Below are 24,551 nucleotides of genomic sequence, written 5' to 3' on the forward strand. Positions count from 1 at the left end.
GGATCTGAAACCTACTACCCCAGAGATCATGGAGCGCGTGCAGAAGGAGAGGCACCACCCTGCCACATTTCTGTCTTTCTTCGCAGCTTCTCTGCCTCAGGGGCTGTAGCTGAACACAGTTCTTAAAATTGCCTTCTGTTTACCTTTTATGGTTAGAATAACAGCTTACCAGAGATGCAACTTCACGGGCAAGCCATTCAGCACCGCAAGACGCTGCAGCTTTAATCACCCCCAAACAGGCGAACAACTGGGAGTATCATGGGAGACAAAACCATTCTGTTTAAATGAGGAAGCCATTCAGATTATTTCTCATTCTATGTGCAAATAGTGTTTGCATGAAGCACTTAGGCAGTTATCTCTGAGAGACAAAGGCAGGCGACCTGGTGTGGAGGAAACTGATGTGCAGTGTTGGTAAATTGACATATTTAGATTTTTTGGGAGACTGCTTTCCGATGTTACCTTAAGTGGGCCCCCTGCCACTGAATATCATGGGGTTAAGATATGTTATAGTTTTACGTGGGACATATGCATATAGCGTTAGGTTCTCTGCATTTCTGACAACAGTGCTGAGAAATGAAACTGTCAGGCTCACCTGAGGTCTCTGCAGGGACGAGAGGCAGGAGATGGATGAGTAGTTCCCAACTTCCCTCTACCACCAGTCCACCAAACAAAGTCAAAGTAGTACTAGTGAATGGGGGAAGAGGGGAGACAAGGGAAGAAGGCAGAGGAAGGTCCAACACACGTCCGGCACCAAGGAGGCACCACTGGAGACTCGCTGAAGATCCTGTGAACAAAAAGCTGAATCAATACATTGCTTGACTGGATCAACAAAGTTAAATGCATATAGTGCTACATAAACATTCTACCTGGAAATCTCCCCTCTTCCACTTGTGGCCATATATAAAAAAGGTGTAAATCAGATGCAATATCTCCTAAACAGTAAATAAAATAATAGTTAACATCTAGTGACAACGTGTGGCATTTTGCAGTAGTTCAGTAGCTTAAGTGAACAGCTAAGTCAGGTGAGGAACGTGAATATCAGGTGGCAAAATGATATATTTGTAGGATGTGAATAGCACAACCTAATAAGGATAAAGTAAACCCAAAAAGCTGCCACCTTTTTGTGTAGGGTCAACTGGTCCTTCTAGAAAGAAGCACTGGATATGAGCAATCTAGATCCCTGGTAGAACTCCATGTTTCGGAGCAATACACTTATAAGTTCCTTACAGTGGGAGCCGATAAATCAATGCAGTAAGGTAACATACAACAATGACAACACAAATGAAAATGTCACAGTATGACTGAGCTGTAAATAATATATAAGGAAAATACAGATGCCAGTGCGCGCCAAGAATAGCCCCTATCCGTGCGGGATAAAGGTATCACACACGGCGCTTCAAACAATCTAGCGCGAGTGAGTTACCGCCATAGGATCATAGGAGAGGCTGGATGAAACGAAAAGGGCCACGGAAGACCCTCGTGATGTGAGCAGTAGTTGGAGATTGAAGGCAGGCGACAGGGACCGGCTGCTCCAGAAGATGCGCCGACTCCAGAGATGGTGCGGATCCGAGACACAATGGCTCTGACTACAGGAAGCTGTGACCCAGAAGCGAAGAGTGACCCGGAAGAGAAGGAAGAACGAAGAGCAATTAGAACGCAAAGCGTCTTTGCCTTCAGACGCGTCGCGTTTTATGTGGGCGGGACTCCACCCCTACCGCATTGTATGCAGAACCGCGGACTCGGGTCCAATCGTGACAGAAACTCCCTAACCTTTGTGCACATCTCAAAGTTATGTTACTCAAATCCCTTTTCTAAAAGTTGTCAAACTGGAATTTCCTTACATAATGTAGAACCCCGCGGCAATCAGACTCCTATTGCTTGTCAAGGGGACATGTGTTGTGGTAGTGGTACGATACTGGACGGCTGTGTTCCCTGAAAGCTACTATCCAACAAGCATTTGCAATGCGATAGGTCTCGCAATTGCTAGATTTTGAGCTATTGGCATTGTAAATGACAATGCCTTTTATTCATGTGTTTTAAAAACAACACATAAATAAAAGGCGTTGTCACTTACAATACCAATGGGTCAAAGTTTCTAAAATGCAAGACCTATTGCATAACAAATGCTTGTTTTTAAGACTAGGCAGTGACCAAATTGTTTCATATTTTGCATGAAAGAGCTACTACTACTACTGCTGCAGTGGCATTGCTATTTGGGAGTGGCATGTCCACTTTTATTTCAATCATGGTAATACTACCATGACAAAGGTAATTTGCACGCAATGCATCTCCGAGACACTGCTACAGCCCAATCAGAGAGCCACTGGCTTGTCTCTGGTTGGCTGGCTTGAGCCAGAGGGGATTTCGTCAGCATTATGCTTTCTGTGTGCCTCCTGATAAAGTAGTAGGAATTAGCCCAATGGTTTGGCAATGGCATTGTCAGATTTAGGTTTGGGCCACTTGCCTCATCAAGTAGAAGCTCAAGAGATGACATGTGACAGGGAGTACTGAGTTCGGCCACATTTTTATTATACTTATGGGTTGTCTTCCATTGTACATACTGAACTACCAGTACCAGATTGCAAATGGAGAAACGCACTGGATAGTGCACTCACACATGACATAGAACAACTCGAGGTCAGTGCATCTCTGCACGCCTTTTACTGGAGGATCCTTTATTTCTCACCATAATACCCTACTGCACCAACCTGAGTTTACATGCTGCTACAGGGACAGTTGCAACACTCTAGTAAAGGAATAACGTACTATAAATTGAACAGTACCAGACATTTCTGCATTGCTAGTACACCGTAGATCTAACAACTCCACTTCGAACCATTGATTTCCAAGCCTCAGACAGTAAACTGTTTCTCCCTAGGGGTTCATGCAAGTGCCACCCCACCACTTCTAGCCTCCCAAGAATCTCCTTGAGCTATACTGACACAAAGACGTATACATTACAAACATGTTGCACTTTGGGAGTCCAGTAGAATGGTTCACAGCCTCTACAAGGCGGTGTCGCTCCAAATTGTTTGGCCTACTATGGTGTAAAGACAACCGAGAGGGCATATCCTGCAGACCTTGGTAGAGTGACAATTGTAGGTCACTTGTGCATCCTGAATCTTCCTTGGCAAGGATACAAACTACAAAACTGTAGAATATAAAAAAAATACAAAAGCAAGATCATAGCTGGAATAATTACTTCCGCTTTAAAATTGAAATCTGTGAAATAAATGCTGTCGAGAAATATGCAAACTAGACTCCCATACTATTCACAGATCATGCTTATTCATTGTATCAACAAATCCCAAACGTTTCACGGTTAACTCTCTTGTTCTTACATAAACAAGTTAAACAGATTGTAAAACCCTTTCAGAGCTTTTGTATCTGAGACCTCAAAACTCAAAATCATAAATCAAACAGCGCCACCACAACCTCAGTTAGCCTTCCATTCTTCAAGAACCTAAGAGATCTTCACCTGGTCTGGTACACGTAGAAGGTGGACCCTGCCTTCTAGGTTATCGTAGAACCTGGCTGGGAGAACTAAGGCTAGCACAGGGAGTGTAAATCACATGTGAGATAGAAGAGATTTTTAGGGACCTCCTGAACGTTAGATCTTCAGATTCCATTCTTAGAGTCAATGGTAGTGAGTTCCTCAGAAAAGAGAACATCACATTGTATGTCCTTCCAATGAATGTCCGATAGTGAGTATGTCAGATAGAAACCAACCAGTGGGACGATGAAAGGATGAACAAATTAGTTAAGTAGTTTGGTGCTCAATTGTAGAAGGCTTTTGAAACTCGTGCAGGGGAGTGGGGACACGGGAAAGATTAGTAGTGTGTGTGCTATGTGTAAAAGTGTGAAAGATGCACTTCTTGAAAGAAAATTGGGGGTGCTGGTAGTTTGGGCATCAAACTCCAATAGGAGGTGGCTTTCAATGAGTTGGGAAGCTAGAAAGGGAGTGAGGATCTTACTTAGAGAGGGGAGGCAACCCACAAGGTGGGGTAGAGGGAGTGCAGTGTGAACACCAAAGATACAATGACCTAGACAAGCAGGGAAACATTTGCAGAGGGTTACACAAGACAACATTTGATGGTGAAAATGACAATGCATGACAGCCCACACCTTTTAACTCATTTGTCCTAGAAAATAGTTTGTCTTGGTTCAGGATAAAATGGATTTGTAATTAATCATTCTAGTCACTATTACCTGGGCATCCTTCTGGTGCAAGAGACCCATCTGATGGGTGTTGATTGCCAATTCATGACCAGGACACTGTGTACAAATATGATACACATACATTACACCTCAATATTAATAAAGAAAAAAACTCACTGGTTAACAAACATGTGTAAACAAGATTATCAGGACAGGTATGCCAAGGTTTATGGGACACTTCCAGGTGGTAAATGGCATCTCCCTATTAAAGTCTACTTTTCTGAGGAGATTGCAAAACCACTGATTGAAGCCCCCACTAGGAGAGTAGGATACATATTCTCGTGGGAGATTTCAATGATGTTGTGGACAAAGAACCAGGGGGCTGTGCAATTAATAATGAGGCGGTACAAGCCTGACTAGAATAAGTGAAGCAATGGTATTGTAGCACATATGGAGGAAGATACGTCCACAAGAAACAACAAATTCAGATGACCTCCCACTGACTCTCTACTCCAGGGTCAATTTGTGCAGGTTTGCTTTTACTTTGTCAATGGGCAGACAGCGTTTTTAAGGTGGATGTTCTAACTTGAAGAATATCAGATTATTCACCCTTGTAAATGAAACTAGGTGACACAAGAAGAGTAATGCCAAGGGAATTATAATTAAACATGCAGTTGCTTGCACTTACATTTGATATTAAAGAGAATGTTAAGATTCACAACACTATGTTACAATGCAGAAAGTCTTCAAACCTTCATTAGGAGGTAGGAAGATTACTGAGACAAATGAAAAGGTCTAGAGAGAAGTACATTTTGACCCTGGAAAAGAGTCTGACTGACCTTGAAAGAAAATACATAGATAAGCCATATGAAGAATTACTTCAGAAAACAGAACAAAATAAGGAGTGTAAAGTTGCATTGACAAGAGAAGGGCGGAAGCTAGACGGAGTTGGATGAGGTATAACTAGCCTGATGTAGAGTCTGTTGAACAGGTTGGCAGATGGGTTACTCCATCACAAACATGACGGATATCCCGTTCTCCTTATTACAAGTTAAAATAGGATATAATGCACTTGTAATAAGGCGAATGGGATATCCTTCACATTTGTGATGGATTTACCCATTTACCAAACTCTAAATTAGGGACACGAAAGGGAAGTTGCCAAATTGCTTCAGAAACAAGCATTTGCAATGCAATAGGTCTCGCATTTACGTGATTTTGAGCTATTGGCATTGTAAATGACAATGCCTTTTATTTATGTTTTGGTTTTCAAAACATACATAAAAGGCATTGTCATTTACAATGCCAAATGCTTAAACTCTTGCAAATGCAAGACCTATTGAATTCCAAATGCTTGTTTGTAACAGCGCCCCATGCCGTGCTTTCTCATTAAGGGTGGCCACTCCCCTTTCTTTAGACGACCCGCGTCTAAAGAAATGTGCCCGGCTGCTATTAAAGTGAAAGCGTGGTATGGGGCGCTTTTACAAAAAAAAAACCACTTGTTTGTCAAGTTAACAACAAATGTTGTTTTTTTATAAAAGCACCCCATGCTGTTCTTTCACTTTAATGTCGGCCACGCCCCTTTCTTTAAGATGCGGCTCATGTAAAGAAATGTGCACTCATTAAAGTAAAAGCGTGGTATAGGGCTCTTTTTAAAATAAAAAGCATTTAATAAGCAGCATAGCATGTGCGGAAGTGCTGCGCTGGGCAGGGAGCATTTTTGAAAGATAAAGCGCAATGCCCATGATAGGCGACGCACTGTCATGAAAACAGGGTGTGTTAGGGAGAGCCTGTCGGCCTGCAAAAGCAGCTAGATTAAAGACATTAAAGAAAATAGTGCTCACAGGCTGTAGATAAAACAGACGTGTTACAACACAAGTAAAAGGTCCAGTCCTCATTGGAGGTTACAAAGGCAGACAAGACATTACTCAAGGAGGGACTAGCAAGCATATTAACGAATCAGAAGCAACAATTTAGAAAGGACAGTAAAAGGATCCAATTGAAAAGATGTCGGAGAGTGGGCAGAGCCTCACGTCCATGTCTGAATACAGCATGCCTCGCAGAGCAGCGCATGAGCTGCCCAGGCTCAACCTAAAAAGGATGAGAAAGCATATTATGTATACGAGGTTACTGATGGGCAAGGTAAAATGATACGGTGAGGCTAAGAAAATATAGTATATTTCCCAAATTCCCACTCCAAACATTATGCTGTTTGTGTGATGCATTCACATGAAAGCCTGGAAAGTGTGTGAATCATTCTAAAAAGAGGCTCTGCATAGATAACAGTAACCTAGGAAAATATAGCGTTCAAAAGGATGCCCCACTGACTTTTCAAAACTAGCACAAATTAACCTGAACTGAAGTGGAGCTCAGATCTCTTGCAATGCTCAAGCAGAACCTGGGAATAAGAAAACTGAAATGAGCTCTAAGAGAAGCAATGATAACGGTGATACCCAAATCTGGAAAATCAATGGATCTTTTTAGCTTCTTAACTTATATCATTATTCAGTGGTGAGAAGAATATCTAGACAAAGCTGTCGGTGAGCATTTCACTGTGTGTAATTTCAAATTGTGTACATTAAGCCCAGGGTGGATTCATGGTGAATCACTCAAAATAGAGCAGTGTCAGATGCCTCCAAAATTGCTTGGTGGAAGCATACGTCATTGAAAGCTCATTGGGGCTACTCACCTTCAACACAGAAAAAGTGGTTGTCCATACAGAATTGCGCTATATGTTTAGAGGCCTCACTATGGTGGATGTTGGCTTAAGTTACCAATAATTGTTTCTACTACTGAATCCCTAGCATATGTCGATGGCAACTGTTGAAATATGGAAAAGTGTGACTTTGGCAGAGGGCCAAGAAGATATGACTGGGTTTGTATGGCCATGGCGTTGGGAGGATCATATTTTTCTGTGCAGTGGTGATATGGTAAAATATATGGGAGATACGCACTGGATAGTGCACTCACACATGACATAGAACAACTCGAGGTCAGTGCATCTCTGCACGCCCTTTACTGGAGGACCCTTTATTTCTCGCCATAATACCCTACTGCACCAACCTGAGTTTACATGCTGCTACAGGGACAGTTGCAACACTCTAGTAAAGGAATAACGTACTATAATTTGAACAGTACCAGACATTTCTGCATTGCTAGTACACCGTAGATCTAACAACTCCACTTCGAACCATTGATTTCCAAGCCTCAGACAGTAAACTGTTTCTCCCTAGGGGTTCATGCAAGTGCCACCCCACCACTTCTTGCCTCCCAAGAATCTCCTTGAGCTATACTGACACAAAGACGTATACATTACAAACATGTTGCACTTTGGGAGTCCAGTAGAATGGTTCACAGCCTCTACAAGGCGGTGTTGCTCCAAATTGTTTGGCCTACTATGGTGTAAAGACAACCGAGAGGGCATATCCTGCAGACCTCCGTAGAGTGACAATTGGAGGTCACTTTTGCATCCTGAATCTTCCTTGGCAAGGATACAAACTACAAAACTGTAGAATATAAAAAAAAAACTACAAATGCAAGATCATAGCTGGAATAATTACTTCCGCTTTAAAATTGAAATCTGTGAAATAAATGCTGTCGAGAAATATGCAAACTAGACTCCCATACTATTCACACATCATGCTTATTCATTGTATCAACAAATCCCAAACGTTTCACGGTTAACTCTCTTGTTCTTACATAAACAAGTTAAACAGATTGTAAAACCCTTTCAGAGCTTTTGTATCTGAGACCTCAAAACTCAAAATCATAAATCAAACAGCGCCACCACAACCTCAGTTAGCCTTCCATTCTTCAAGAACCTAAGAGATCTTCACCTGGTCTGTTACACGTAGAAGGTGGACCCTGCCTGCTAGGTTATCGTAGAACCTGGCTGGGAGAACTAAGGCTAGCACAGGGAGTGTAAATCACATGTGAGATAGAAGAGATTTTTAGGGACCTCCTGAACGTGAGATCTTCAGATTCCATTCTTAGAGTCAATGGTAGTGAGTTCCTCAGAAAAGAGAACATCACATTGTATGTCCTTCCAATGAACGTCCGATAGCGAGTATGTCAGATAGAAACCAACCAGTGGGACGATGAAAGGATGAGCAAATTAGTTAAGTAGTTTGGTGCTCAATTGTAGAAGGCTTTTGAAACTCGTGCAGGGGAGTGGGGACACGGGAAAGATTAGTAGTGTGTGTACTATGTGTCAAAGTGTGAAAGATGCACTTCTTGAAAGAAAATTGTGGGTGCTGGTAGTTTGGGCATCAAACTCCAATAGGAGGTGGCTATCAATGAGTTGGGAAGCTAGAAGGGGAGTGAGGATCTTACTTAGAGAGGGGAGGCAACCCACAAGGTGGGGTAGAGGGAGTGCAGTGTGAACACCAAAGATACAATGACCTAGACAAGCAGGGAAACATTTGCAGAGGGTTACACAAGACAACATTTGATGGTGAAAATGACAATGCATGACAGCCCACACCTTTTAACTCATTTTTCCTAGAAAATAGTTTGTCTTGGTTCAGGATAAAATGGATTTGTAATTAATCATTCTAGTCACTATTACCTGGGCATCCTTCTGGTGCAAGAGACCCATCTGATGGGTGTTGATTGCCAATTCATGACCAGGACACTGTGTACAAATATGATACACATACATTACACCTCAATATCAATAAAGAAAAAAACTCATTGGTTAACAAACATGTTTAAACAAGATTATCAGGACAGGTATGCCAAGGTTTATGGGACACTTCCAGGTGGTAAATGGCCTCTCCCTATTAAAGTCTACTTTTCTGAGGAGATTGCAAAACCACTGATTGAAGCCCCCACTAGGAGAGTAGGATACATATTCTCGTGGGAGATTTCAATGATGTTGTGGACAAAGAACCAGGGGGCTGTGCAATTAATAATGAGGCGGTACAAGCCTGACTAGAATAAGTGAAGCAATGGTATTGTAGCACATATGGAGGAAGATACGTCCACAAGAAACAACAAATTCAGATGACCTCCCACTGACTCTCTACTCCAGGGTCAATTTGTGCAGGTTTGCTTTTACTTTGTCAATGGGCAGACAGCGTTTTTAAGGTGGATGTTCTAACTTGAAGAATATCAGATTATTCACCCTTGTAAATGAAACTAGGTGACACAAGAAGAGTAATGCCAAGGGAATTATAATTAAACATGCAGTTGCTTGCACTTACATTTGATATTAAAGAGAATGTTAAGATTCACAACACTATGTTACAATGCAGAAAGTCTTCAAACCTTCATTAGGAGGTAGGAAGATTACTGAGACAAATGAAAAGGTCTAGAGAGAAGTACATTTTGACCCTGGAAAAGAGTCTGACTGACCTTGAAAGAAAATACATAGATAAGCCACATGAAGAATTACTTCAGAAAACAGAACAAAATAAGGAGTGTAAAGTTGCATTGACAAGAGAAGGGCGGAAGCTAGACGGAGTTGGATGAGGTATAACTAGCCTGATGTAGAGTCTGTTGAACAGGTTGGCAGATGGGTTACTCCATCACAAACATGACGGATATCCCGTTCTCCTTATTACAAGTTAAAATAGGATATAATGCACTTGTAATAAGGCGAATGGGATATCCTTCACATTTGTGATGGATTTACCCATTTACCAAACTCTAAATTAGGGACAAGAAAGGGAAGTTGCCAAATTGCTTCAGTAACAAGCATCTGCAATGCAATAGGTCTCGCATTTACGTGATTTTGAGCTATTGGCATTGTAAATGACAATGCCTTTTATTTATGTTTTGGTTTTCAAAACATAAATAAAAGGCATTGTCATTTACAATGCCAATTGCTTAAACTCTTGCAAATGCAAGACCTATTGAATTCCAAATGCTTGTTTGTAACAGCGCCCCATGCCGTGCTTTCTCATTAAGGGCGGCCACTCCCCTTTCTTTAGACGACCCGCGTCTAAAGAAAGGTACCCGGCTGCTATTAAAGTGAAAGCGTGGTATGGGGCGCTTTTACAAAAAAAAAACACTTGTTTGTCAAGTTAACAACAAATGTTTTTTTTTTTATAAATGCACCCCATGCTGTTCTTTCACTTTAATGTCGGCCACACCCCTTTCTTTAAGATGCGGCTCATGTAAAGAAATGTGCACTCATTAAAGTAAAAGCGTGGTATAGGGCTCTTTTTAAAATAAAAAGCATTTAATAAGCAGCATAGCGTGTGCGGAAGTGCTGCGCTGGGCAGGGAGCATTTTTGAAAGATAAAGCGCAATGCTCATGATAGGCGACGCACTGTCATGAAAACAGGGTGTGTTAGGGAGAGCCTGTCGGCCTGCAAAAGCAGCTAGATTAAAGACATTAAAGAAAATAGTGCTCACAGGCTGTATAAAACAGACGTGTTACGCCACAAGTAAAAGGTCCAGTCCTCATTGGAGGTTACAAAGGCAGACAAGACATTACTCAAGGAGGGACTAGCAAGCATATTAACGAATCAGAAGCAACAATTTAGAAAGGACAGTAAAAGGATCCAATTGAAAAGATGTCGGAGAGTGGGCAGAGCTTCACGTCCATATCTGAATACAGCATGCCTCGCAGAGCAGCGCATGAGCTGCCCAGGCTCAACCTAAAAAGGATGAGAAAGCATATTATGTATACGAGGTTACTGATGGGCAAGGTAAAATGATACGGTGAGGCTAAGAAAATATAGTATATTTCCCAAATTTCCACTCCAAACATTATGCTGTTTGTGTGATGCATTCACATGAAAGGCTGGAAAGTGTGTGAATCATTCTAAAAAGAGGCTCTGCATAGATAACAGTAACCTAGGAAAATATAGCGTTCAAAAGGATGCCCCACTGATTTTTTAAAACTAGCACACATTAACCTTAACTGAAGTGGAGCTCAGATCTCTTGCAATGCTCAAGCAGAACCTGGGAATAAGAAAACTGAAATGAGCTCTAAGAGAAGCAATGATAACGGTGATACCCAAATCTGGAAAATCAATGGATCTTTTTAGCTTCTTAACTTATATCATTATTCAGCGGTGAGAAGAATATCTAGACAAAGCTGTCGGTGAGCATTTCACTGTGTGTAATTTCAAATTGTGTACATTAAGCCCAGGGTGGATTCATGGTGAATCACTCAAAATAGAGCAGTGTCAGATGCCTCCAAAATTGCTTGGTGGAAACATACGTCATTGAAAGCTCATTGGGGCTACTCACCTTCAACACAGAAAAAGTGGTTGTCCATACAGAATTGCGCTATATGTTTAGAGGCCTCACTATGGTGGATGTTGGCTTAAGTTACTAATAATTGTTTCTACTACTGAATCCCTAGCATATGTCGATGGCAACTGTTGAAATATGGAAAAGTGTGACTTTGGCAGAGGGCCAAGAAGAGATGACTGGGTTTGTATGGCCATGGCGTTAGGAGGATCATATTTTTCTGTGCAGTGGTGATATGGTAAAATATATGGTAGATATCAAGCAAACTGAGATTTTCAAAAAATATTTGTTATCAGAATACATCATGAAATTAATAATTTCTATTCTCCATAAAGGAATACATTTCTGATAGGATGAAGCGACTACAATGGAACATGGAAACTGAAAGCTTCATATATTTGGATATATACATAACCAAACAGAATGACCAATACTCACTGTATGATAAACTGAACTTGTAATGGTTAGCTAAATGCATGGCCCATTTGTGTGAGCTCCCATTTCTGCTGTTGGGTGCAGTAGCTCTATTCCAAATGGTTGTGTTGCCCAGGTTCCTCTAAAATTCTGATAATTTTGACTATGGAATTACAAAAACATCTAGGGTGTGCCAGGGAAATTGCATCTCTAATACATGGATGAAATCTGCCATGGCCAGTCCCAAGCCGAGCTGTAAAAGGAGGAGGGTTATGCAGGGGGCTAGCTACCACACCATATGAAAAAATCATATGTACAGAAACGTCACCCAAAAGACCAAACGACATCCAAGCCTTAAGGAGAGAGGAATCTCCTTCATGGAGAGCTATGATGCCTTGTGGTGAAAGCCCAAGATCCCTGGAAGCCACTAAGCTGATCCATCTGCTTTCGGCCAAGAGCATCGCCATCAGGACATGGAGCGTGAGGATCATGAACAGAACAGGCAAGACCACGCAAGTGGGAGTGGAGGTGAAAAATACAACCCTGCCCTGCTTGGCACCAGCGAGACCAGATGGACGCAGTCTGGACAGAAAAGACTCTATGCCCTGAACAGTCTGGTGATAGGCGGTAGTGTATTCTCACACAAAAGAATACAGAAGGCAACGTGGGTTTCACCAGACCAATCAACAGACAATCAGGTTGATCATGCCTCGATTGCGATGAAGTTCCAGAGGTCCCTGCAGGTTCTAAGAGTGATGAGAGAAGTGGACGTGGGTCAGGCCATCACCTTATCATGGCCAGGCTAAAGCTAAAGCTGACAAAACCATGGATGGAACCGACAAACCAACGCCAGTGATATAACACCACCCTCCTCAAAGATGCACGGAAAATGAGTGAATACTTAGACACTCTCAGCAACAAGTTTTAAATCCTGCAAGAACTAGAGGACGAAGGAGACCCCATATAAAGCCATTGGGAAAGATCAAAGAAACAGTGACATCAACCTGCCAGGAGCTACTGGGTCCCAAGAAACACCAGCATAAACAATGGATCTCCACCGAGACTCTCTGCAAAACCCAAGCAAGAAAAGAAAACTGCTGTTAACATCAGCCGAACAAGAGCAGAAAAAGCAAAAAGCTCAATGTGAATACGCCAAAACCAACAAGGAAGCAAAGAGAAGCTTAAAAGCAGACAAGCAAAGATTCATCGATGGTCTTGCCACAGAAGCACAGGAAGCAGCAAGCCAAGGAATCTTGAAAGAACTCTGCGACATAACAAGGAAACTCTCTGGCAGATACAGCAGGCCAGAAAGAGCTATTAAAGACAAAGCTGGGAAGACAATCATGGATAATGAAGGCCAATAAAAAAGAAGGGTGGAGCACTGTGAAGAACTGCTGAACCAGCCCGTGCTACAGTCTTCACCAGACATACAGCCAGCTGACATGGATTAGCCAATCATACAACGGACCAACCAAGGAAGAAATACGGCAAGCCATCAAACATCTGTGAAATCGGAAGGCAGCAATGATCTAACAACATTCCTGTGGAGGCACTGAAGGCAGACATTAAAACATCAGTAGGCATTCTCTATCTCATGTTTGGAAGGATATGGGGAGAGGAAAGGGTGCCATCAGACAGAAAGGAGGTATATTCGATCTCTGGAAACTCCTCTGCCACTACAGTGTCTCAGATAAACTCTTAAGAATCATCAAAAACTCTTAGGAGGAGATGGCCTGCAAGATTGTTCATGGAGGACAACTCACGGAAGCCTTTGAAGTGAGGACCGGAGTCCACCAAGGTTGTTTGCTCTCGCCTTTTCTCTTCCTGCTAGAAATAGACTGGCTCATGAAGACATCCACAGCAAGGAAAAGAAATAGGATCCAGTGGACCCATGAGAGGCAGCTCAAAGACCTGGACTTTGTAGACAACCTGGCCCTACTCTCCCATGCTCATCTGCAGATGCAAGAAAAGACTGCAAAGTGGCACCACATCAGCACAACTTGGCCTCAACATCCACAGGAGAAAAACCGAGATCCTGAAGGCTGACACAGCCAGCACAGCTGCAGTCACTCTTGCAGGCGACACACTGGAAGAGGTTGAGGTCTTCACTTACTTGGCAGTGTCATAGACAAGCAGGGCAGAACTGACGCCAATGTCAAGCCAATAATCGACAAAGTAACGGTTGCCTTTATTCAGCTAAAAAAGATCTGGAGCTCCAAGGACCTTACGCTGCAAACCAAGATCAGGCTTTTTAACACCAACATAAAATCAGTCCTTCTGTAGGGAACAGAAACTTGGAGGACAACAGTGACCACCACCAACAAAGTCCAGATCTTCATCAACAACCGTCTGAGGGAAATCCTCCAAATCCACTGGCCAAACACCATCAACAACAACGACCTATGACAGCAGACCTTTCATCTCCCTGCTCATGAAGAAATCATGAAAAGATGCTGGGGCTGAATAGGTCCTATCCTCTGCAAGCCTGCATCAAACACCACCAGGCAAGCCCTCACCTGGAACCCTCAAGGGAAAAGGAAAAGAGGCAGGCCAAGAAACACCAAGAAACACCTGGCATCGAGGAAAGGAGCTGGGTTACACCTGAAGTTAGATTGAAAGAAAAGCCCAGGACAGAGATGGCTGGAGAGTCCTGGTTGATGGCCTATTCCCCAAGAGGGGTAGTAGGCATAAGTAAGTAAGTAATACATGGATGGGGGTGTGTCCTTCTGAATGTGTGACACTATTTCTGGGCAACATAGCTGAAGATCTGTAGCTGCATCATTGCCTAAAAAGGGGACTCTGCAATTAGACCAGGAGGAGATCTGATAGAACTCTGAGCCATTCTGTATGGATGGAATATCCTGGAAGGGATCCTGCTTGCCACCAGTGTAGTGTATGTAGTATGCAATACAGCCAACAGAGCCTTGAAATACCACAGGCAAGCTAAAGACAGTAAATCATGTGGAGGTTTTCAGAAATGGGACCTTCCTAAAGCTCAAACTCTCAAAGCCTGGATTTCTGTTATTTGCCAAGAACAGCAAGCAACAACTAGTTCACAATTGGCTGAATGGTCTGAACCTGGCCTGATTCAATCTCCAGTTCACCCAATGCCAAGTCAGTTGGATTGACCCTGGATACCAACCTCATGCTCAAGGAACACTGCCAAGAAGTCAAAGACGACCTGGTACAAGCTCTCTCCTAAATAAAGCCAAACCTTTTTATCCAGAAAGCAATTTCTGTACTGCCATTCAAGCCCTCATACTCTTGCAATTTGATGGCGGTTACACCCTGCTAAATGGCCATTTTGGATTCCAAACTGGCCCCCTTTAACTGGCTCAAATACGCTGCAGCACTTCTCATCTCGGACCTGAAGAATTATGACAACATTACACCCATACTCTGCTAATAATCCACTCCACTCCACTGCCCCCCCCTTGCCAGCTCACACCATCTTCAGAACTGGTTGCATCATTTACAGAGCCATCACGATCACCACCCCGTTTATCTGGATAACAATCTCACCATCTACAGTGACGCTTGTCATACCCACAGAGAGGACACCATCATACTGGAGGCAAGAAAGTGCAAAAAGAAAAAAGACAATATGTCCTTTCCATCAAAAAACTACATCCCTGTACCCATCAGAATAGATTCAAAACTGCTTCAACTTAGGAAGTAGTTAGAGACGCACCTCCTTAAAGAACACTATATTATCACAAAGTAACATTCCACGTCTCCTCCCAAAAGCAGCTACCTTTCCAATCACTTGCTGACTGTATATTTGCCTTTGATACTGATCAGCACTCTGCTGACTTGTAGCTAGGATGATGCTCTACAAATATCACACACATATATCAAACATACACAGTCTGTCAAGTCACTGGCTTATACAGGCACAATGTTTGGTATCCAGGCACTTTTTCACACTTCTTTACACCTTCACTTGTTTTACCCCAGAGTGAGTGAATACCATCATTACTAGATGTATTGGAAGAAACACTGTTGCCCACCTTCTTCTTTAAAGCAAAGAGGGACATTGCACAACAGCAGAAATCCAAAAATCTACTGATTCTATTAATATCGCTCATTGGGATGGATAAGAAAAGGGTCCTAGTAGAGTAGGCTAAAATAGAATAAAATATCAAATAATTTGTGGGAATACCTGAAAGAGTCATGGACTCCAGTATGTATGCTAGAGTTGCAGATCCATAACTGGCCTTTATGGGAAAATGTTTATGGAAAAACAAATGCAGTCTTCTTGATACATGCTCAGTATATATCAGAACCTAACAAGTCTTACCTCGTGTACTCGTGGAGCTATCTCGCAGGGACGACGTGGACAACCTTCACCGTCCCCCTCCTCACCCTATGAAAGGTGTTTATACCGACCAAGGCAAGGATGGGACCAGGAGAAGAAGTCCTAAAGGCGTTGGGAGGCGATGCCGTCTGTTATCACCAGCTGGATAGAAGAATAACCAAATGATGAGTGCGTCTGCCCACCCTTCTCCCCGGTTTATACACATACATCAATCACACCAACACTAGGGATGTTGTTTTTAAGGGCATATAGTCACCTGGAAACAACAGGTTGAGCAAGGATAGGAAGTCTTCAAGGCTGAAGGGGTAGGACGAACAGGGAGGCAGGCAAGCACGCTTCAGTTTGTGTAGCACCAGAAGAGGGTGACACTAGCGCTCCTGTGTGCGTGTGTAAGTAGGTTTGGCGACACCGCGCTCCTGCGCTTGCCGCTAATGGTAGGGAAAACACCCGCGCCCCATTGCTAGTGCAAGGAGAGTGAAATACAACCACGCTCTCCTGCATGCAGGTAGGCAGCAATGCAAGCAAGCTTCTCCTGTGCTTGATGGAGAAAAGGAAAAACAACAAGTGCTCCTGCGCGGTGGTGAAACCAAAGAAAACTGCGACCACGCGTTCCAGTGCCTGTCGCGAAAAAGGGGAGAGCAACAAGGCGCTTCTGCGCCATAGAGAAACAATGTAACCGCGACCACGCATTTCCAGAGGGTGTCACGAGGATGAAAGTGACAAGGCACTTCTGCGCTGTGAAGAAAAACAAAGCAACCGTGACCACGCGTTTCCAGAGCGTGTCGCGAGGATGAAAGTGACAAGGCGCTCCTGCGCCGTGAAGAAAAACAAAGTAACCGTGACCACGCGTTTCCAGAGCGTGTCGCGAGGGGATAACCAGCAATGCGCTCCTGCGCGATTTGCCGATAAGGACAACGCTTTCAGTGCATCAGCGAAGGCGAGAGACTCGGGAAAGGGAGTCGGTCTAGGTACGGAAGGTCCTTTGGTGAAGCAGCGAGCGGCAGGTCTCCGGGCAAGAGTCTGTACTTGAAGCACCGATGGGTTGAGCACCGCGGGCTTTATGCGGTCTCACCCGGTAGTGCTTCTCACCTGACTCGGTGCACTTCCTGGCTGGAAGGCCATACCGCTAACCGGTCCTGGAGTACCACACGCCAAATGTGGACCTGAAACCAACACGCATACCAGTTAACCCTTCCTGGAGCGGAACCATGACAGTATAATGGATCACTATGTACATTGAAAACTCAATAAAATGTTTAGTGGGCATACCGTTAACATAAAAATGGGTTAGTGCAGATTTTTGGTCACCAAGTCAGCAACTTTACAACCATATAAGGGTCAGAAAAGGCTGTGGGACAAAATTGCACAGAGTATTTTGGGGTCATTCAGTATGTTGCTGCATCTGCATAGTATCTTATCAAACTGTCTGATTAATATATAAGTTGTATAGAGATTATATTAGTGACAGGTCCCAGTATTAGAGGCTCTGAGTTTTTTTTAATCAGATATGGGTTTCCATCTGAGTCAGGGTCTAGCAAAGGAGTTAAACTATGACTTCTGAACTCTATAGAGCAATGCGGTGTTTGCCCTCTAGAAACTGCTTTGTAACGCTGCAGGACAAATTATTATGTTGAAAGGTTTAACAGGGTGGTTTCACCGACAGAGAATGTTCTTTGGTCTTCAAGGCATGGAACGGATGTGACATCCATACCAGGGGAAACCCAAGGAAATTTGGCCAGGAACTTCTTCGTCTTTCTAGTCAATATCATCAGAGTTCTTGGGTCACAGTAGTACTCAATTATGTCAGAAACTATCAATGGAGTTTGTCAAAAGTCAGCAGTCGCTTTTGGGGTAGATCTGATTAAAGCAGAAAGGAGCCTTTTATGTCTATATCACATCACTGGAAACAGTGTTCGAATTAGTATCTGGGAAATTGGTGTGCACCTTGACTTGTCCCTTGTGAATGCATACACCAGTTAATCTTCAGCTGCATTTTAAAATATGATGTGATTTTTAATACTACCATGATCACTGGGTATGTTTTTATAAAGCACTTTAGTATTGGATAATGGGCAAGTATTAGTGAGATAGATCTTTCCAGGAGTGGGGGCTGTAAGTATTGAAGTCAAGTCCATTACAGGTAATGCTGTGAGGGTTATTTGAGACCAATACGAGAATATGTAATGTGTGTCTAAGATATCTGGTGAATGGGAGAGTGTGGATTTTGAAGTTTCATTTGATGAAAACAATATATTGCTTAAGGAAGTATTGTCAGGGTTCAGTGGCGTTGTGGTCTCCGACTCCTGGCAATACAATTCAGCAAGTTGAAAATGTATCATGCATTGATCTGCAAAAAAATCTGATGTCTTAAACCTCTCTCAATTTAATTTACTATTTTTTCACTTCTTTTAGATGGTTTTTGTTTCAAGTTAGCTTGTGTTTTGTTGCATTGGATTAAGGTGATTGATATATTATTTTGTACTAATGTGGTCCACGTTTTTAGTTCTAAAGCTTAATGGGTCCATTAAGAAACATGGTGGTGTTTTTTTTCACATGTGCTACATTTGGCAGTTGGCTCTCTGGTCTTGAATCATGATGCTGAATCTTTGATCATCTTTAATAAAGATATAAAATACTCATCTTGTATTGTTTCCTCAATGTCCAATCCCAAACAGTCGCATCTCTGGACCTCTGACTAGTCCTGACATCACTTTAACTTACTAAATCTTATGAACGATAACTATGCAACCGCGTCTGCAATTGAAGATGAATCACTTTCAGCTCTTTGTATTAACAGGAAAAGTAGGCTTTTCCTCCTAAAGCAAGTTTGACATGCTCTGATCAAAGACAATGATCAGTTTTCATCCAGCTGATTTAATTCTTTTTTTACCATACTGTATAGTAATCATATATATTGTCTTTTGAAGACTTACACTGACATGATCTATTAATACTGTGTCATCACAGTATAACAGTAAATTAATTGTGCTGTCACCCTGATGTGGGTGGGAAAAGTTCATGTTTTCTGCAGGTCAAGTGTGCAGTATTCAGATTAAACTGAAAAGGTAAAGAATCACATCCCTGCTTGACCAGGCTGCAGATAGCAGGGCCTGATAATGAGCAGTGCTTTGTCAGATTTAGGACCCAGGGGCACAGAGGTGAACAACTGTAGCACTGAGGTATTTAAATCTAAATAAAAGTCCATGTCAACTGGTATTGAAGCTGTGAAGAAAATGTTTTGAATGATTTTAAAGAGGAGAAAATTAAAATTAAACGGTACTTTAATAATTAAGTTAACACTTCCTTTTAATTTTCTCCCAATTCAAAGTTTTACAAACAAAAGGCCTCTAGCTCTCACTGGTCAGTAGACACTGTGCCATAAGTATAATTGAAAAATACAACCATTTTTTAAATGAGAGAAATTTCAAGTGCTAAAAAATGTTCCATGTCATGAATATTTATGCAGAACATTTTTCTGCATTTTAAATTAACCCCATTTAAAAAAAGGATTGCATGTTTGTGCTATCACGGTGACACATGCTTTGTACATATGACCTCAAGTTCCTTAAAAATGCAAGCATATATAAGGTAAGAAAACATATTAGTAACCCTGGTGTAGTGTGCATAGCGGGGCTACGCGGAGGTCCACGGAGTTGAAAACAAACTCCGTGAAACTCCGCTACGCCACCCGCCGCCACACCCCAATTATAAAAAGTAATTAAACAGTGATAAAATTAATTAAAAACCACTTACCTGGCATGCGGCGTCCTCAGGCTGCCCTCCACCTCTTCTTTGCCCTATTGGTAATCCTTGTGAAAACTGTGCATGCCGCGTATTTCTCGCAAGGAATGTGCGTGCGCGCATGCTCAGTTCTCACAAGGATTAGCGAGACGGCGAAGAAGAGGAGGAGTGCAGCCTGGGGATGCCGCATGCCAGGTAAGTGGTTTTGAATAAAAATTTTAATAATGTGTAATTACTTTTTATAATTGAGGGGTGGAGGCGGGTGGCGTAAAGGAGTTTCACAGAGTTTGTTTTCAACTCCGTGGACCTCCGCCTAGCCCCGCTATGCACACTACACCAGGGGTTACTAATATGTTTTCTTACCTTATATATGCTTCCATTTTTAAGGAACTTGAGGCCATATGTACAAAGCATTTTTCTGGTTGCAAATGGGCCAGTTCACAGATATATGATTTTTGGGATGTACAAAACCCAAATTGTTATTCGTTAACTTGTTACTGAATCGCAATTTGGGTTTTGCGATTCGTTTTTTGGGAAGGGTTTTTTTTAGGGCGTCCCTTCCAAATACCGATTCGGATTGGTATGCACAAGTGTTTTGCAGCCAAAATGTGGTCGCAAAACATTTGCACCTTACCACTAACTTAAAGTTGGTGGTAACCCATTCACAAATGGAAGGCGCCCACGAGACTCCTTCTCCTTTGAGGATGGCTGGTAAAATATTTTTAAGATCAGGCAGTTTTCCCACTGACCACTGCTTATTCTTCAAGTAAAACTTCAAACTTTCTTTTTTTCTTTACAAACACATCCCATTTTCCTATAAGGAAAATGAGCTGCATTTAAAAAAAAAAGATTGCTTTATTTAAAAGCAATCCCATACATGGTGGAGTGCTGACCCCAGCAGGCCACCACCCCTGCGATGGCAGCAAAATTGTAGTGGGTCACAAAGTGCGCCTACCTCATGAATATTCATGAGGTAGGTCTATTTGCGACCCAGTACAAATCACTAATGAAACACAAAAGAGTTTCATACATTAGGAATAGCGATTTCCTAATTGCGATTCACAGGCAATTGCAATTAGGAAATCACTATTACTAATCATTGTACAGCTGGTCCTAAAGGCCTGTCTGTTAAATGAAGCAATGGTGGACTAAATCCTTATCAAACTTGTCCCATTCAGCATTTAATGACAGCACTATTTGATAAGTAGTTTTGCTTGGATTGAAAATTCATTTAGAATTGAATATTAATTCAGGAATATGGTTTGTAAAATGTTCACTTTTCCTTGCACTAGCTGTCAACAGTAGAAATTGCCTATTTGGTGTTTTGTTATCATTCTGAAATGTGCTCATATAACAGTATATGAAAACTGATCATGCAATTTTGATTGGAATAGTTGAAGGCTGATCATCACTATAATGATTTAAATGTTTTCTTTGTGTGAAGCAGCTGTTAAATCAAAGTCTTTCTTCTGTGCTAATGCATCTCGTCTGAAAATGGTTTGTAAATACAAAAGTTGTCTTTAAATGCAGCAACTATAACTGTATTCCATTTTTCCTTTAGGGATCCATTTCACCATATCATGTTGAACGCTATGACTTTCACCCAGACTGTAAGGTTGTTGCATTCACGGGAGACAATCCAGGTGAGCCAAATCATGGTTAATGTAACAGAAATTGGAGGTGCATATATGTTTTAATTTGATACAGCCATTTTAATGCCGTCAGATGTTTTCTTTCAGCTGCCTTTTCATTCACGATAACATTATCTGAAAGGTTAATTTAATGGATTACAACCCATTGCATTTCACATGTTTCCTCATTTTTAATACCAGAAAGATTACCCCCTTCTCTGAGGCATCATCGTTTCTGGATTTAAATCTTATCAAGTCACATGCTTTAAAATATGTTTTAGCATTTACTAGTTATTTGTTTGCTAAATATTAATTACTAATAAAATATTTAAAGGATTTTCAATTGCATGGTAATGTGATTCCCAATTAATAAACTTACAACAACCAAATACCATTTGAAAAAATGTCTACCAAATGTTCCTAATGCTCAAGAGAAATAGAACATGGAGCAACACCATTTTAATCTGACATTTACCCCCAAATGTCTATCTTCTGTATAATGAGCCTGCTAAACCGCTAAGAAAAATGGAGGACAGTTATTAACTCAATTATTTTACTGCATATTTTCTTTAATATCTATGTCATGCTTTTTCAGATTCAAATTTATTTACTGCTTGGAGCAGGGATATTTTTGAGAGTTTGAAAGCTGGAAAATTGTGTCAACTCACAAAATCTCAAAGGTTTTGATAAATCCAGTTGTTGATTAAGTGAGAGTAGCAAATAGGCGAAACCCTCTCAGGAAGTGAATGTGGGGGATTTGTACGTTTTGGGCTGTTTCTCGAATGCCCAATCATGTAGCTCAGAGCATACATCAACTCTACTCAAGGCGCATCTGGAATGTAAGACCCGCCTCCACCATGCCAGATTGGGACTCACTTGTTGATGTTGTTGCAGCGCGGAACGTCAAATTCCCCTTTCGACACAGACCAACTACCTCAGCATCAAATTCACTCAAATACATTCATTGGCGGGGCCCATAACACCAAAATACTTACACTCCGTTGATCTGTTCTCTGAGGGAAATACGCTTCCAAACGCTGACATGAGAGGAATACCTTTACCTTACTCTAAACACATTGACCTCAGACCTAAGATATCCCTCTCATAAGGAGATGGATAATTTAGTTGTTTACAGGTTTAGTTTCACAGTCATTTATCAGTCTTCAAATCCCATTAGGTTCTCTTCTTAAAATAATCGACACAACACATTTGTCAATTAATCAAATATTCTTAATCTAAAATTATTGCAAGAAACGTTAGAAATCATCATCAGCATTTCAGAACATCATGTTTACCTATTCTGGCTAAAGTCGTCCTCTAAGTCAGTCAGTCAAGAAGAATTTTATTCAGCAAAGTTAGGCCGCATTTCAGTCTCTCAAAGATTCAGGATAACAGCTGTCCAGCAGTGTCACCGTCCTCTCTGTCAGCATAACGTCAGGAAATCGATTTCGTCAAAGAAGAGCATTAGCCATTTGTTCAATTCCCTACCTACTTTTATAATGAAAATAATGTCAAAAAGTATCAAGATCGGGGCTTAGAAAGTCCTGATTGGTCCACTTAAACGATGAAGTCATCAAACTTGCTTGTTCCAGCTTTTAAATTGAGCTTTGTCTTTAGTCTTGGATAGGTTCCCGGAGCGTCCTTGAAGGGTACATGTTCTCCCGGGGTCAGGTCCAGGCCACTGCTGCTGGCGGTGACGCCTGCGCACTACACCCAGAACCTCGTGTTGTCAGGGCAATCACGTCTAACGTCTCGTTCAGCCATCTTGTTAGGCCGAAATGGTCAACTTAAGCAAAAGAAACATAAAACCGTAATTAAAAAATAGAAATGGCTAATAAAATGTTATCCTCTTGCTAATACCCATATGTGTGTGTATTTATCTAGCAGAAGCAACACTCAGAGCGGTTTATACTCACTGAATAAAGCACAAATCACAAATACATCACCAAAGCGACATATAACATGCAATATTCTAGTTTTCTACTATTAATATGCGTACTCAAGTTAGTTTACAATTAATATAGCCATGCAAGGTGCAATTCCCACGAATAATTATTTTGTTAATATAATTGGTGAGTTATCACTTCAAGTAAATTAATAATATTACAATTAATTGATTATTCAGATTAATATAAACATGCAGAATGGGGGGGTATACAAAATTTTGTACTACCCGCTCCAGCAATCCCCACTTTGGTGATTATATCACCACACTAATTAAAAATGTTGTATCCCTTTTACGGAAATTTAAATTGATTTCTTGTTTCGTTCATATTTCAGTTTCCCCTGTTTCTTCTCTTTTTGCTGTTTTATACATGCTATCCTTTAACTCCTCTAGTTCTATTTCTTCAAATTCTCTTTCTTGTTTCTTATCCCTTCTCCTTAAGTTTTCTCTTTGTATTATTTTCTGGTTTTTATTCTTTCTACAACAAATACAACCTAGTCTAATTATTAATATTAAAGTAATCACACATGTTAATGGAAATAATATCTTACCTATAAATGTACTACCTAGTTTTATTACAAAGTCTTTAATAGCTGATATTTTCTTACCAATGTTCTCCCAGACACCTTCAACCTCCAGTGGTACAATTTCATCATGCAATTCTGTAATATTTTTTATATAAATTTTCAAATCTCTACTTTCGTCAGGAATGTAAGTACAACAATGTTGAACTTTCAGCATTCCCCAGACTCCACCCTCTTTTGCCAATAAAATATCAAGGGCAAGTCGATTTTGCATTACCATAGCACGCATGGCAACCATTTCAGTATTTACCAATAAGAATCCTCCAGCGGTGCTTGTTGACAAGCGATCCACTACTGTTGAAAGTTTTCTAATTTTGTTCGCATTCAGAGATATTCCCACTGCGGGTATCAGTGCTCCAAAAATGTCACCCACAATTTCAGTCCAAGATTCTTTCTTACTACGTGCTAAATAACTACTTATACTATGTACACCATCTTCTCCTCTATCCATGTGAAAAATCTTTGGAAAAACCAGGCCAACATAACATGTGCCATACCAATGGTCTGGCAAACAATAATATGCCCTGTTCCCACAAATGAAATACAGTCCTGGA

At 41.5% G+C, this 24,551-nt stretch overlaps 1 protein-coding gene across 1 annotated transcript in view; it reads left to right on the plus strand.

Annotated features, from left to right (window-relative positions):
• The window catches only part of XYLB (xylulokinase), a 738,622-nt gene that overhangs the window by 201,610 nt on the left and 512,461 nt on the right, over positions 1–24,551 (plus strand). Inside the window, exon 10 of the mRNA XM_085632025.1 lies at positions 21,399–21,480. Within this exon, the coding sequence (XP_085488151.1) occupies positions 21,399–21,480 (82 nt within the window). The remainder of the gene's footprint in view (positions 1–21,398; positions 21,481–24,551) is intronic.

The sequence above is a fragment of the Triturus cristatus genome, chromosome 10, assembly GCF_964204655.1.
Source record: "Triturus cristatus chromosome 10, aTriCri1.1, whole genome shotgun sequence".
Lineage (NCBI taxonomy): Eukaryota > Metazoa > Chordata > Amphibia > Caudata > Salamandridae > Triturus > Triturus cristatus.